The sequence below is a fragment of the Rhamphochromis longiceps genome, linkage group LG16 (assembly GCF_057381845.1).
Source record: "Rhamphochromis longiceps isolate RC_006_pf linkage group LG16, R_longiceps_female_GT1.1, whole genome shotgun sequence".
NCBI classification, from domain to species: domain Eukaryota; kingdom Metazoa; phylum Chordata; class Actinopteri; order Cichliformes; family Cichlidae; genus Rhamphochromis; species Rhamphochromis longiceps.
In genome coordinates, this window is record NC_140572.1 from 28,269,635 (window position 1) to 28,285,775 (window position 16,141).

Consider the following 16,141-nt stretch of genomic DNA (forward strand, 5'->3'; position numbering starts at 1 on the left):
TATGACAGGATAAAAGATATTTCATCAGTAAACTGATAAAATGATTTATATTCACAAGCAGATATTTCAAATCCAAGTGAAGCGGCATAGTTTCTCTGTGTGTGCTATGTCCTTTAACTTTTCCCATACATCACAAGCCTTCAACCCCCCACCACAACAGCTGGCGTCTCAGCAAGTGCCATGACGTTACACTGCCACCCCAGCCTTTCAGTATACGTCAAGTATTGTGGTGTCAGGGGCCCCTAATGGCCTTCAAAGTAAAATGCAGACAGTAGAACGAAATACACATACGACATATGTCCTTCAGCACAAAGATAAATAAAATTTCATCCTACTGTGGGTGAGTATTACAACATGGAAAACAGTATAAACAAATAGGTATTTTGGTTCTTCAGAATTATATGTTTATATAGTATGAATTATAGGTTAAACATAGCTAGAAGCTTAAATATAATATAAATTTGTCAATGTTATATTACAAAACAGCCGCATAATATGACAAAACAATTGTGTTTGTACCCTTATTTAATAATCCTGTGTGACTCACTGTTCTTTTGCACTTTTGCAGTGCTTTACAGTTTTTGCCAAAGCAGGATTGACACCATAACATCATACTGTTGTCTGCCCCAGTTTCCAGTTTAAAAACAAGAGGTCACTAAAAGTCAAAGCTTAAACCAAAACGAACAAATAAATTAAAGTATGGCCTTTAACCACAGACTTTATGTTATTTATATATTTAATAAATAAATAAAGTTTCTCATGGTGCTTATGTTGCTTTGTTTAAACACGGGCTCACACTGCATTTTCATTCATAATAGTAACTGAGCCAAATGTAATCCATTATGATCAGATATTTTGGGAGAGAATAAACACTCTTTAAGTGTAAGGAAAGATTTGGTAAAAGAAAACATAGTGCAGACTGTTGTTTCTAGATAAACCCATTACGTTTATCTCAGCCCCTGCTCTCCATTCGAATTGATTCATGTTACAGATTTCGGTGAAATAGACGATAAAATACGCTGAACTGCTGAATTCGTCATTCTTTTTTTTTCTTTCTTTTTCTTTTTTAAAGACGCCTGTGGTAGAAATTCTAAAATGACCTGTGATGAACTTGAACGCTGTTTTGATGTATGTATGTAAGACTCTGTAGGACCCAGCGGAAAACTCCTCCAACCGGAGGGAGACGGAGCAAGAGAGAGTGAGAAAGCTGAGTGGGGAGAAGACGTTCCCAGATTAGTCAGTGGCTTCATGGAGTTATGTGTCTCTGATCCGCCGCCATGGATTGCAATCCGCGATCACTCCTTTTCGTTTTACTTCTTTTGTTGTCCTGCGTTATCCCCGCGTTTCCCGTCTTCTATCCCCCCAATGAAGGTAAGGGAACTCAGGCTGCGGACATGTGTGTTTGTGTGTATGTGCGCACTTGTGTTTATGTATGAATGGTGCGCTACGGCACGTATCGCGGTCAGAGCTGTGCGCTCGTCGAGGGCTTACTGTCTAAATTATAGTCTCAAAAATCAAAGGACTATCCAGAGCGAATTACGGTGACACCGGACATCACCGATAAAACTGGATCAGATCGCCAGCAGATAGTAATAATCAGAGAGTAAACTTGAATCCAAATCCGAACAAGCCAGACAAGGTAGCGCGATTTCCGATAATTTGGCTAAGATGACTTAATAGTTTTCAAATAGAGATGAATAAACTAAGTGATGTCGAGACAGCTCCCAAAGACGCGTGATTGTGGGACGAATGGACGTAAAGAAACTCCGATATTTGTGTTTATATGAGATGTGCGTGTCTGTCTGTTTTACCCAAGAATCCATTTGGGGTAGACGCCCCAGTTACTGGGTAACTGTGAGCTTAACTCAGTTTTAAGGCAATAAATAGAATATGAGAATATTCGCATAGTGCGTAAAAACGTGGAGGCTTTTTTAATGGGTTCGACTCGAATAAAGATTAAGTCTATCTTTGTGATCATGTAAATCTGCAGTTTCACGACTTTTTTAAAAGTTGCATTTAAAGCCGATTTCATGATAAATGAGCGACAAAGACGTTGCACTTTATCTCTCTTTAGGTCTTGGTCGCTTTCTAGGCGAATATAAGCTTGTGGCAGTATTTTGAAGCCGGGGCAGAAAAAGGCTACGGTAGACACGTCCACTAGCAGCACAGTCATTTATTCAAACATATGAAACTAAACTACAAACAATAAAGAAAGGGAAAAAAAACCTTTACACAACAGAGGGAGATTTGGTTTGAACTTTGTAAATTATTGGTTTACATCCTGACATCTTTAAAACTTTAACATGTTCGGGTCAAAGTGTGTGTATGTGTGTGTGTTAAGCAGGGGCAGTAAATGCAAATGCACTCTGAGGATGAGCTCCAACCCTTAGCACTCCACAAGAGACAGAAAAAAAATGTAATTGAGTTTATTTTTAATGTCCAGTTCTCTGTGGTTTATGTCACATCAAGTAAGGGATAATGTTTAAAGTTATTCTGGGTAAAAGTCCGAAAGAAAAAATGAAAAATGAGTCTGTAAATGTGAATAGAACCTATTAACACGATAGCCATCTAAATGGTGCTTTATGTGAATTATCAGCACAAAGGTCTCAGTTTAGGATACCCAACAGTTTAAACCTTAATGGCGAGAAAGTAATGGAATCCGTCCGTATACTGTAGATGTTTCAGTTTACACCACAGTAATTGAATGTTCAGAGACAAACCCACCCCGTGTAAACTTCCAGATCAAGGCTGATGTTGTTGGAGAAGTTTGGAAAGTTTTGGACGTTAGTTTGTAGGTCACGCCAAAGGATCTGTTTTATAATCCAACGATTATCAAACTAAAAGTTTCACTTGTCGCGCACTTAATAAATGAATTAATTCATCAGGCCAGTCACATTTCAGTGGATAAGTTTTGTGATTTCTTTTAAGCCATCAAGCCTAAAATCAATGTTTTCTTAACGAAAAATGTTTGTGGAATGTAAACCATTCATTTGATGCAAAAAAAAAAAAAAAAAAAAAAGACTGTCCCCTTTTTTATGCACAGCATTTGGTGTCTGGGAAATATATCTCCTTAGTTGTTAACGCAATGCAAGAGAGCATACGATTTAATTTATGGTGTTTGACACGAAGGCATGGGTCGGGAAAATGTGCAGTTCTGTTGGTGAAGCAAAAAAAAAAAAAAAATAGAAAAGAGTCAAAGCCACCCAGGCCTAATGCAAATCCACATATAAGCATTTGATTGAAAAATAAGACTGGTGAAGTTTTAGTTTGGCTCACGATGGTAAAAAAATAAGCAAATACACATTGACCCTAAAAAAATACACACAATTCCACTGGTAGGAGTGTGTTAGTATTTTATTGTGCGTTTGGAGGAAAGGGAGAAAGTGAGACGATACAGAACGCGGAGTGAGTGGGGCGGGGGATAATTTAAGAGTTTAGGATAAACGTGTAATTTATACGAGTGAATATCAGAGAGAAAAGAAACGATGAGAAGACACACACACACACACACACACACACACACACACACACACACAAACAGATAAACTAACTAAACAGTTTGCATGTTAGCTGGAACAGGGAAAGTGTCAATACGATGAAGAAATCAGGCAATTACGTTCGCCCTCCAGAGTCATAAATCAGCCAGAGAGTGTCAGTATCGAGCTGCCTCGTCTATACAGCACATTGTATAGAAATTCATATAGACTTGTACACCACAAATATGAAGACGACAAAGACGTTTTGAATCACTTAAGCGCTGTTTCTCCGGTTCGGGTTAAAAGTTAAACAGATGGAAACACACGTCTGTTTTGGTCAACTTTGACAGTCCTCACGATGAAAGAGAACTCATATCGATCATTAATTTCTACAAGTAACAAAGTAGAAAAACATAGTAATTTACTACAAACCTTAGAATGAGCTCCACACACATTTTTTTCCGTGACACAAAAGAAAATCAGAGGTATAATCACAGAGTATATATGCACTTAAAGGGCTTTCTTGGATCTTTCTTAATCTTTATTTAGATCATAAACTTTTGCTTTAAAAATAAAGCAGACAATAAACACGCTGGAAAGCTGTACCAATTTTGAAAATACTGATTTTCATAAACATAATGTGACGAATTCGAAGACACTCTTTTTTCATGATCTTTTACGTTGAACTGTAGGTCACTGTTTACACGACCGAAACATAACGTCACTTTTACAGGCTTTATTTTTTATTTCACGCCAATAAGTTGAAGGTGATAAAATCTACCCTGGCGCAGAGATTATAAAACAGTCCACTTGACCATGGGGGGCTGTTTGTACGTTTAAAACTCGATGGCCATAAAAACATCTTCTGTGACTTCGCTGACGTCTTACTGTAGTTTATATAAGCTATCAGTAAATTAGGAAATGAATCAAGTGCGTTATAACAAGTAAAGGAAAAAAAAAGCATCAGTATAGAAAAGAAACCTCAAGTTTAAAAGGATGACGACAAACTTATGATGTTTTCCTCGCGTCTGTACTTCGTTGAATTTTCCGTCTCCGCACCGCACCTCAGCAAGCATTTTTATTTAATTTTACTGTGTGGTTTTCATTAGGTCTTAATGATCCCGTAAAACTTTAGGGAAAGTTTAAGGAAATACAGAGAAACGCCTCAGTAATAGATTTCAGCGGAGAGGATTCATTTTCACTTTGAGAAGCCTTTTAGGAGACTTTGTGCTGACATTAGCTATCCGATATCGTTTAAATTCCACATAATTAGAAGAAAAAAATATCTAAAGTTTCGAAAGTCATTAGTTTCTATGATGTGGTGCAGCATGTCCTTCTAGGTGGTGTAATGCTGGCTCGCTGCGGGACGTCCGGAGGCCTCTGGTATTTTTAGTCGGCGTTAGGGAGGCTTGGCCCGGAGAGCCCGGCTCAGCAGTCCCGCTGGGGCTGATGTGCGTCTCAGAGCGATGGTACTTTTCAGAGGGGATGGAAATGTGCGCAGACGCAAAATACCCCTCACTCCCGTCCCCATGTATTCTAAATGCCTATATTTATATGTGTATGCTGACCGAAGGGTGTCATCCTCATTTTAACGTTTCATCTTCAGAGTTAGGCGAAAAAAATCCGTATTTAGGGAGACTACATGTGTAGATATACAGTACGTGGTCATGGTGTGCAGGAGTGCTCTATGCCTTTATGTCTGTGTAAATTATATGAGAAAGAAAGAAAGAAAGAAAGAAAGAAAGAAAGAAAGAAAGAAAGAAAGAAAGAAAGAAAGAGAAATGGGAGCAGAGGGGCTGGGCAAGCAGCAGCAACATCAGACAGAGCGACTCTGCTCTTGAATAATTCATAATGGGAGGTGAACACTTCACCCTTTAACACAGACACAAGTCGCTTGCTTTGCCTGCACTGCGGCCTGCCAACCTTCAGATGCATGGAACCAGGCTGCAAAGCATCATCCACTCTTTCAAATAGCAGATATTGATAGATAAGGACATGTGTTCTATGCTATTCTATTATGGAGGAAGCTGATTCTTTGGTCATGCCCCTCTCCTTAGTCTCTGACTGACTGACTCTTCTTTCTCCCCTCTAACATCAGCTGTGAAATATGTGGCTGCAGTGGAGAACTATTTCATGAGATTTTGTATTGTACAGTTATTATTTTCATCTGAGCCGTTACTCATGGTAACACTGGCATCAGAAAAAGTACCCTTTCTTGCTTTGTTTGCTACAGTGTTCAACACATAATATGCCAAGCGATATAGGTCACCAGCAAGTGAAAAAAGGATGTCTTCCATTCCTCGGGGCTAGGGTTATGAGTGTGGGCGTTTGATGGTGACCTTAGTTTGCTTTATATATTGATTCACCTGTTTCTACCTCTGTGATGTTTTGCTCCCTCCCAGACAGGCTGGCTGAGTTTGCTATTAATACTCGTAGTTCCCGTTTAGAGGCACTCCCTGTTGGGGCAGGGGCTATATGCTTGGCTGACGCTAGCTTGCTAACTGACTGTGTGTGTGTGTGTGTGTGTGTGTGTGAGAGAGAGAGAGAGAGAGAGAGAGAGAGAGAGAGATTGAGCGAGAGAGTAAAAAGACTGTCAGCAAATGTTGATGTGTGCACTTGTGTTTGCTTGAATGCGCATGTGTGAGAAAAACTGCACGTTTTGGTCAGGTTCTACAAAAAATGAATGCATACAGTAGATGTGCGTGTCCATGTCCAACTACATCATGTGCTTGCAAACGCTTTCCTTTGGAGGATTTCATGTGTTGGCATCATTTGACTACCTCTCAGTATATAGCGTTTTTTGTGTTTCAGAGTATCTCAGTTCTTCTTGCTTCTTAGTTGAGGATGCGTCCTTTGTGTTTGTTGTGCTTTGCATGTATTTGTGAACGTACATGCATTTGTGCGCATGTGTGGGTACTGATTTCTTCAGCCAAGTGCAGCTGGAGGGGGCTTTTTACTCCTGCGATATGAGAGCTGTCTAATTTTCTGCTCTCAAATTCCCTCACTCGGCTCAATTTGAGTGTTGGGCTCGGCTCGTTGAGAAATGTAAATTGGAAGCAATGGCCCTGGATGCTGAGCTGCTATTATCTGACATGAACAGATAGCTTCATTAAACTCTAATATGAATGTGTCCACTGCCACTCAACTGGCTCAGCGGTTTAGCATGACTGCAGCTCAGGTGAACATCTATTGTGTTTTGAGTCCAGAATAATAAATCTAGGTGTTTGTGTCTGCCTTTCTATTCTTCATTTTAAGGTCCTTTTATGCCACATTGGCTGATGTTTACCTGATAAGTCTGAAACAAAGAATCACTTCCTTCTCCAACTTTTTCTGTAGTACAAAACAACAACCCATTCACAGAGAAGTGAGATCGCTTCTTCTTGCAAATTTAGATCCCGGTGCTTGACAGGGGTAGATTGTGTTTGACTTAAAAGGCTTCCCTGTGAGCCAGCGGTCCATCATGACTTGATAAACACTTGATATGTGGACATTCTTGCTTACTGAAGCCTTGCACAGGAGAATGAAGGAAGAATGCATTCTTCATATTCTCACAGTGAATAGAGTTACAGCTGCAGGGCCTCTACTGCACTGCTGCTTCACTTTGCTGTATGTGTCCACTTGCGTTGCTAAGTGTTTGCTACTTGTTTGAGTGTTCAGAGCTGTCGACTGCTTTGCTTTCAACGGGATAAGTAAAAAGAGGCTGAGTCAGTGTTGCTGGAACTGATGAAGTGTATTGCTCTTTTTTTCTTTATAATAAATGGTTGTCTGTCCTTTACTTTTTTACCAAATTCACATAATCCTAAGCTACATTTTCTATTGCACAGTAACATATTAAAAGTATAATGTGTCCCAATTTAGCCCACTGTAGGTTTATGTGCTTTTTTTCTCCACCATACCATTGCTTGTCAGAAACATTATATTTAAGCATCCTATTTTTCCTCAGTACTGTTTGAAAAACAGGACTAAAAGGGATTAACTGTAAATAATTTACGTCATGAACACCACCAAAATCTTTTTGTGTATTTTATTCTAACTACATAAATTGTTGTTTGAGGTGAGAGCACTAAGCTTTATTAGTCTGAGCTTTGTGTCGCTAGACAGAATCTATTGCCAAATTGCTCGTGACAGTTTGGTTGCTGAAGTGGGGCATCCTTTGAGCATAAAGCTGCCTTCACATTCCTCACTCCATGTGTCATGACCCATGCTGACAGTTGTATTCAATGACAATTATTCACTCCACAGCCAAGTGTATACACTAAGAATAGAAAATGCTTCAGCTCCTTTTAAGATACTCTGTGTCAGAGTCAATTTGGCCATCACATCTACTATTCACAAGTGTACTTCTAATTATGTTCTGTGGAGGTAGGCAATAAAAGCGCTTTCACAAGTAATTTGTGACTTCAAAACTTCTGCACAACAGACATAGTTATTCGTTCGGTCCCTTAAATTCCATAATTTGAATCCTGTTTTGCTAAGCCAGAGCCTGCACTTGCATGATTTAACCACTGAAGCTCCTTGTCTTATTTGTCCTCAGTCATATTTCCTCTATTAGACATGGATCCCCTTCTGCTGCTTGATGTGTGTTTGAAAAGAACGAATTTCTGGCAGGAGACACACTTAAAACTGTTTTTTTCCATTCATTCTGGATTGGATTTATATTTTGATTTCAGTGTGGCCAATTGAATTTCGGACCACCTCTGAAACCGGTGATTGCATTTGAATTTAGATCCAATAGAGTTTTGCTTCACCTGGTTACACTCTATTTTCCATGGATATGTGTGTGGGTCGGTAGAATGGGGGTCAGATGGGTCAAAAGAAAAGTCTTTAAAAAAAGAAAGAAAAAAAAGGAAAAAAGACATCTGGTGGTTTTTGAAAAACTGACTGTACTTTAGTTCAGTACCTTTTCAGGATATTTTCATTGTTTGCCCAGTGAAGTTTTGATTTGATGCCTTACAAAGCAAGGATACAAAGCCTACTTTATTCACTTACCTTCAGAACAAGGATGTGTTGGAGAAGTGAGGACAATTTGACCAGTCTTAACTTTCTTCTCTCTTCCAAGAGCCCCTTAAGTGTTAACACTTAGTTTTAGAGTTAAATCGGTTTAGGGACGGGTAGGCTAAGGGTCTAGGGAATGGGTTATATCAATGAATCTCCTCACAAAGACATCAGTACAAGTGCTTGTGGTTGTGTGTATGTGCATATGTCTGTGTGTGCGTGGGGGGCAGCTGAGTAAATAGAGTCATGATCAGTGCTTGAGGTTGGTGAATCCTCCTGTGGGATTAGATAAAGGCTAATTGGGGCTAACAAGGGCTAGACACTCATATGTTTTCTTTGTTTTTCCTCTCTCTCTTCCTCACCACAGTCAACCTGTTAGACTCAAAAGCAAGCCAAGGGGAGTTAGGATGGATTTCCTACCCATTACATGGGGTGAGTATCTTCCATCTCTATATTTACCCACATCATGCCTGAATATGTTTGCATTTAGGAGACAGATCCAATAACATGAATTGAATGTCAGCTTCAACCGTGAAATCAGCTTTTTCAGATTTTTGTCGTTCTCACTATGCCGTGTTGAAACAATCATCCAATGACGATTAACCCACTTTTTTAGGCATTTTGTTCATTTTTTTATCTAGCAGGGTAAAGTATTCAGAGCTTACCATACAATCATACTGCCTGTATATGTGTTTGTGTTTTTGAATACATGTATGTATAAATAAAGATTAAACATGAAAAAGCATACATTTTGGACTTTTGGTCCAAAAACATCTGCAAAAGAATTCCAGATTTACTTCCAGCCTCCCATTAACAACTCAGATAGCGTTTAACAGGAAATTCCATCAAAAGCTGACTTGTTGCACAATGTGATATTGCCATGTTAGTATTGTTCCTACAGTATCTTAAATAATGGTGTTAAATGGCCATCACTGACTAGACACACTGTTCTCATGTCATACTTTTAATACCTTTGTTCCAGAAATCATGGGTTTATATAATCATCCTCAAATGGGTTTATATTAACCCAAATCATATTTTTGTTTTCTTAACATCAAGTAGTTTTGGTGATTAAACCAAACAAATTACATCTCAGTTATGCAGGCCTAAACACTGGTCAATGACCCCATGATAACTAGCGGTCACTTGGAAAAAATGTTCATTCCCTGACTGACTGGCGAATGGTTGTGAGATGTAGCTTTGTGTTGTTTTGTGAAATTGGTCATGAACAGTGATGCACTGAAAAGGTTCTTGTGATTGCTTTGATCGCTACCACATTGGCGCGGATGCCAGTAATTTCTTTGGAAGATGATGAGTTGTCTGCAAAAAATGCACCAATTGCTTACGGAGAGGTTATGGAATTGTGAACAGTGCAATCGGAAATGGAGATGGTGTTCTCTGTTTCCAGTTTGTGTTGCACTTTTTTATGTCTCACTATCACTCCGTGGTTACTTAGTGAGTGTTTGTGGACAAGTTTCAAGTTTCGTTGCAAACGATGGGCAGTTGTGTCATACTGCTAGTCACTAAAGCAATCGCAAGGAAGTTTTTAGAGCACCCTTTTTGCGACCGATTTCAATCAGTCAGCAACTGCTTGCCATCCGGTTGGGGAATATATATTTATCCCTAGTGACCTGCAGGTTGACAAAGGGGTCATGTATCAACCTCTAGGCCTGTGTTGCTGAAGCCTACACAAGTATTGTGTAAAATTAACAGAATGTGACTGAAAACAAGCAAAAACATTAACTTCATCTAAAAATATTAACTCAACTTTGACTTTCATAAACACATGTGTTTTAATCTATTCATTTACCACAATGTCAACTCTATGTATTTTCTTCTATTGATAATACTTCTGCCCCACAGGGCTAATGGTGCTAGTGTTTTATGGCCTTATTCTCAGAGTAGCACAGCTAGGACATCACAGCAATCTGATAGGTCAGTTCAATCAGTCGCCATGGACCAACATTAATTTATAGTAGTATAAACAACACCCACCCACATGGCAATATCAAGTAAACCTTTGATTTGCTAATCCATAATATGCAACACTTCATTTTGTCTGTCTTTCATTATATTACAGAAACTACTGTAACCTTTTATCAAGCATTTTTCCAAGTTTGTTTTATCCATTAATGCAATTGAAATGAACAGGAGCACAAGGAGGAATCACATTAATATTGTTTTTAGTATTAGCATTATTTCATTGGATGTAAAAAAAAAAAGGTCATATATCAGTCTCTGCTTCTAAAATCCTCCAATGGGCTCTCGTTCAGTGTTTATTTCTCCAACTAGTTAGACTTCTGTGCCTCTGAGCAAGCCCACTGTCTCTCTCTCACACACAAACACACACACTCATTCACACACGCACACACACACTTCCTTCTTTCTCCTTTATTAAGTGTTAGAATTACTCCTTGGCAGTGGCTTAAGGTAATCCAGTCATTTGTTCCATTGAGCTGCCAAACCTTGTTTCTCTCGGCCATATACAGAGCTGGCACCAACAGAGCACTCGGTTTTTTCATGAGGTTCAACCACAATGAAAAAATTACCCAAAGGAAAAACTTCAGGTCCTTAAAATGTATTTAGTCAAAAGACAATTGCAACCTACACAACAACTGCATGACCAGCTGACAGGCCAGATTGATGTTGTGTTGATAGACATTATTCACATGTAAGCAGCTAGGGAAATACTCATTGATACGGCTATTTGATCCAGCGCTGGACACCAGACTTTTTTGACAGAGGTTAGGCAATTTGTGCAACCATGTCTGTTTTACTTCAAGTTTTTTGCTTTGACCAAGTTCAGATGAAGAGCGTGTGGTTATATAATTCATAAAAATGCTGCAGGAATGTGAGTCAATGTCATTGTTAAATGAGAATAACTCCAGAGAGATAGAGAAGGGAATGGGGGGAGGATCAAAAAGAAGGAGACTGATAGAGGCAAAAGGGATGAAGAGAGAGGGGTGGGGAGAGGGAGACAGAAGCAGGGAGAGGAAAGGACAGGAAGGAATGAGGGAGAGAGAGTCACACACACAGAGATATTGCTGATGATCAAGTCCTCAAGGTGAATCATCTGTAATTACTCACGTCATCCACTGACTGCGCTCCGATAAGCAGAGTGCCCTGAGAGACTCCTGCTCACAAATGATTTCTCATAATGTGGCAGTGGCACTGAGCCCTCACTCCCTCCCTTTCTCACGCACACATACATACACAGACAAACACTCATTCACATTGATGGAGAGGCCGTGGCTATTGGCCTACCGAGACACAACGTGCTCCGGTCAGAACAAATTAAGAGCTTAGCCTCCCCAGGATGTTCACTCCAGAGCCACCGACTGGACTGATGAGTGCATGAGTGTGTGTGCGTGTGTGTCTGTGTGCGTGTGATCCAGATATACAGTTATCTGTCTTGGAAGCTGGCTGATTGCTTAGCAGTGTCCAGGGGGCTTAGCCCATCACTAAAGAGTATTAAAGATTACATTCTTGCATGCTTTGAAAGCATTCTTCAGCAACAAACCAACACCCTAGACACTGGCTGTGCATACAAAATAGAATTAATGGATAATTACAAACTAAAGTCCATTCTTCATAAGAAGGGAGAATACAATGTCCTTTCTGGTTGTACTTGGAACTTAGATTCATTGTTTTTCAAATAAATAAAGTCGCTGCAGCATTTAGACCCAAAGTGTTTACCACAAGTTATAGCTTAACTCTAGTTTGATTTTCTGATTAAATACCAAGTTTATGTCAGTTATTTGCTACATGCTAATCAGCAAAAATAAAAAAGTTTAAAACTATTTATACAGTAAAAACATTGCCTTGTAATTGTTTTTACATGGGTTCAACAGTCTACATTACTGTGTCAGACTTTAGTAAAAGCGCAGTAACATTTGTATTGTTGATGATAAAGAAGCTTGACATCTGTAGAATAAAAAGCCAGTGCTCACAGTATGTGAACTTTGCTTATAGTGTCTGGACTCGCACAAAAATTGAACCAAAACACATTCACACCTCACATTCCAATTCTCAGGTCTGGAATGAGAGGGTGAGGTGACAGGCAAATAATAGCAGGGCTGATTATGCTTTGGGATCAGGCCCACCAGTCAGCCTACTCTTTCTCTTTCTCTATCTGTCTTCTTTCATTTTGACAACTGCTGTTTCAGCTTCTTTAATCATCCAAGTGCTTAAAAGCCCCCGCGAACTGCGTCTACTTCATGTGCAAAATCAGCCTGACCAGATAAACTGCTTTAAAGGGAGAAAGAGAGCAAACCTATCCTTAAACAAGGATTAGTTTGGTAATGCAAGAGACCAGAGGTAAGGAGGAAGGGGGAGGGTAAAATGATTTATTGTTACTTTCGTGTTCCTGAGATAAGTTGGCACAAATCCTGAGGAGTTTATTTTATTACATCCTATTAAAAGTTGTATGCATTATACAACTGTACTGATAAGCACAGTCAGATTTTGTACTAAACCTCCCTAAACTATGAAAATCTTACACCTCGGTGTTACAAAGAAGCATTAGTAACGAGTAAACATATATTTTACCAGTGCAGTGAAGATCATGGCATTTTTGAGGCAAGCGTGTCTTAAAAAATGAAAAAAGTAAAGAAAAAGAACATTAAGAACTTTGACAATTACAGTACTCACATTTTTCTTTCTTGAGTACTGTTTAAATATAAATGAACAGCATTTGTGATTCCAGCATCCCCAAACAATTGCCATCAGCTAGTCTGTCCTTGAACAAAACACAAACAATGATTCGTCAGGCAAAGCTCAGGGTCGCACATAAACAAGAGATGGGATGAATACAAGGAGGGATCACATAAACATTCAGGTTTTCCTTTGGCCGGACAGAGTGATGAAATATCCTCTATTTGATATGTTGCAGTTGTTGAGCCTGTAACCCCAAAGACCTCTGTGCTCTAAGCTTCTCGACCAGCATTTGTTGCAGACACTCCGGCTTTTAGGATCACCATCTCCAGCTGTAGAGATTTAACAGAACGTTTTAATTATAATTGTTTTCTTTTTCCGTTCAGTAATCTGATATCCCAAAATCACAAATAGCCAATTTTGGCAAATGAGTAAATAAAGAGCTTATTTTAAAAGTAAAAACCAAAATGTGAACCATTATGGTTTTGATTTTAACAGCAAGTAATTGTTTTTCTCCCGCAAATTAAGTTGAAATAATTATCAAAATCTTTAAATAAAAAAATATATTTTACATAACTTGATTAAACTGAATTATGCACTATGTTATAAATTATCTAAACTATAACATAATGAAACATTTGTTATGTTAAGCTCTTGTTGAGCAAGTTAGACTTGTGATAAGAGCATGATTGAGCTTGTTTTCTTACACTTAACAAGACTTGCTTTTAATGTATTGCTGCCCTTTACAAGTCCATATACTGGCCCATTAACTACCATTGACCTGAGTGTCTTTGAAGTGGATAAACTGGTGTGCTGACTCTGTGACTCAGAGATGTGCCTGTTGCTCTAGGTATGTCCAGAGCAGATCAAGTTACCACACTTCATTTTACTGTCCCTTTAGCTACTTTACCTACAGCACAGATCAGAGAAACCAGGGGCAAGATTACACTGAACTTTGTCCCAGCTGTGACCATCAGGGGTCAGGGTCAAAGGTCACGTGGACTGCTGTAGGGTCCTAGTGTTGTTATATATCAATTAGAGGGCAGGGGGATGGGAGTTACACCCTCAACCCCTTGAAGAGAAACAAGGGAATAGCTGCTGACTAGATCTTTTTTTCATCCTGACTGACATTCAGCGTTTCTTGTGTAGGTGGAAGAGCTTTCATGTATTGCAATGAGTGAGTAATAGCAATATTAATGGAAATGTTGGGTCTAGAAACTCATGGGTACTGTGGTACACCTCCACTGACCCACACATAATGTAACAATCAACTAAATACGGATAATGATGTTAACATATTCTCTATTTCTTCTTATTTCTTTTTTACTTCTGGTCTAAAGGACAGAGAGTTGCAACTTAGAAATAAAGTGAAGTGATTCAAGGTTAGACAAGTTAACTCCCATGATGTAATATTTAGGGACAGTGATGGGGAGACATTTATATCCCTCTCATTTACTTTGGCAGAAAGTTGCTGAAGCTGAGTCATATTCTCATATAGCGTACTTAATGCACACATGCGCAGGCACATACAGACATATACTGGATTTGATTTGAAAACCTTTCTGTGTTTGTGTTTGGCAAGCTTCTCCATAAGACAGCTTACAGACTGCCATCAGTCATAGTTGCTTTAGATTAAGCCCAGTTTGGAGCATACTGGACGAGTATAAAAAGGAATGACACAAAGCTAGTAGCTCACACTGAGATCTGCACTACTGAGAATAAACAGGATTCACACAAAGGCTGTCTCACTCCAAACTCATTACACAAAGAACTGATGGTTGAACAGGGCAGTCTGTTACCTCATTGTAAAGTACAGTAGGTAGTACCCCTACCTGAAGGGGTACTCTATGAGCCTAACTTGAAGAAGAAGTACACTGTCTCACTGGACTTGTCACCTGTTAAAAAAAAAAAAGGAAAATGGAGGAGAAGGCTGTTTGCAGAATGGTAGAAGTTCATAAACTGCTATATTTCATTCCTGTTAAGTTCAATTTAATTTATAATAATGCCAAACCACAACAACAGTCACCCCAAGGGACTTTATATTGTAGGGTAAAGACCCTCCTTTAATAGAAAGGAAACCCCAACAATTAGACGACCCCCTATGAGCAAGAAGTTGACGACAATGGGAAGGCAAAACTCCCTTTTAACAGAAACCTCTGGCAGAACCAGACTCAGGGAGGCACTGCCATCTGCTGCGACCTGTTAGCGGCAATGGGAGGGAGGACAAAAGACCCACTGAGAAAGAAATCCAGAGATTAATAGTAACCAATCTGGTATATTAAGTGGTGATAAAGACATTGTGAGTGAAAATAGGTGAGTAAAGAACAAACACTAGGCCTATTGCAGCGTAACATAGAACATTCAGGGTCACCTGATACAGCCTTTGTCCACAGTATCATCCTTTGTTAATCCTAAAAAATGTATAAAAAGTGAATAAACAGCAACTGAAAAAATGTTGATGTTTTACATGACAAAACCGTAGTTTTTCATCCAATTTTTGTAAAATAACTGTTCTTCCACTGTAATATTGAATGATATATGCTGTATTATGGGATTGATATGCTACAATTTACTCATATGCAGTATGGTTCTATCCTCAGCTTTAATCTTTTTTGTTGCCGTTCTTAGCACCTTCACTGGCACAAGTCACCCAATTTCATGTATTTTTAGACAGAACGCAAACATCTGTCACTTCTCTTTTAAGCAGGTCACCACAAAAAAAAGTTAAATTACTGGTTGAACTCTCCTGGCAGAAACACATTGCTTTAACCATGACAAAAAGCACACATCTATATAAAGGACAAGCATAATAGGATATATTATTATTCTCATGTTCACGGAAGTCTATTATCTTGTAAAATTTAATGTCAGCAAAATCATTAATCAAAGTGGGAGTCCTTGCCTTCACTTTCCTTTTTGTTATGTCAAAGTCTTTCAACATAGCTTTTTGCATGTCATCACATCATTTTTATGCTTCTGTTTAAAGTCGTGCTCTTACACCTTTGAGTAAAGCAAGG

At 39.0% G+C, this 16,141-nt stretch overlaps 1 protein-coding gene across 3 annotated transcripts in view; it reads left to right on the forward strand.

The window, feature by feature from the left end:
• The first annotated feature begins 1,197 nt into the window (after window positions 1–1,197).
• The window catches only part of epha3 (eph receptor A3), a 95,779-nt gene continuing 80,835 nt past the window's right edge, over window positions 1,198–16,141 (forward strand). For all 3 annotated transcript variants that reach the window (XM_085385172.1, XM_085385173.1, XM_085385170.1), the window contains exons 1-2: window positions 1,198–1,371; window positions 8,839–8,903. In XM_085385172.1, the coding sequence (XP_085241298.1) occupies window positions 1,278–1,371; window positions 8,839–8,903 (159 nt within the window). In that variant the 5' untranslated portion in view covers window positions 1,198–1,277. The remainder of the gene's footprint in view (window positions 1,372–8,838; window positions 8,904–16,141) is intronic.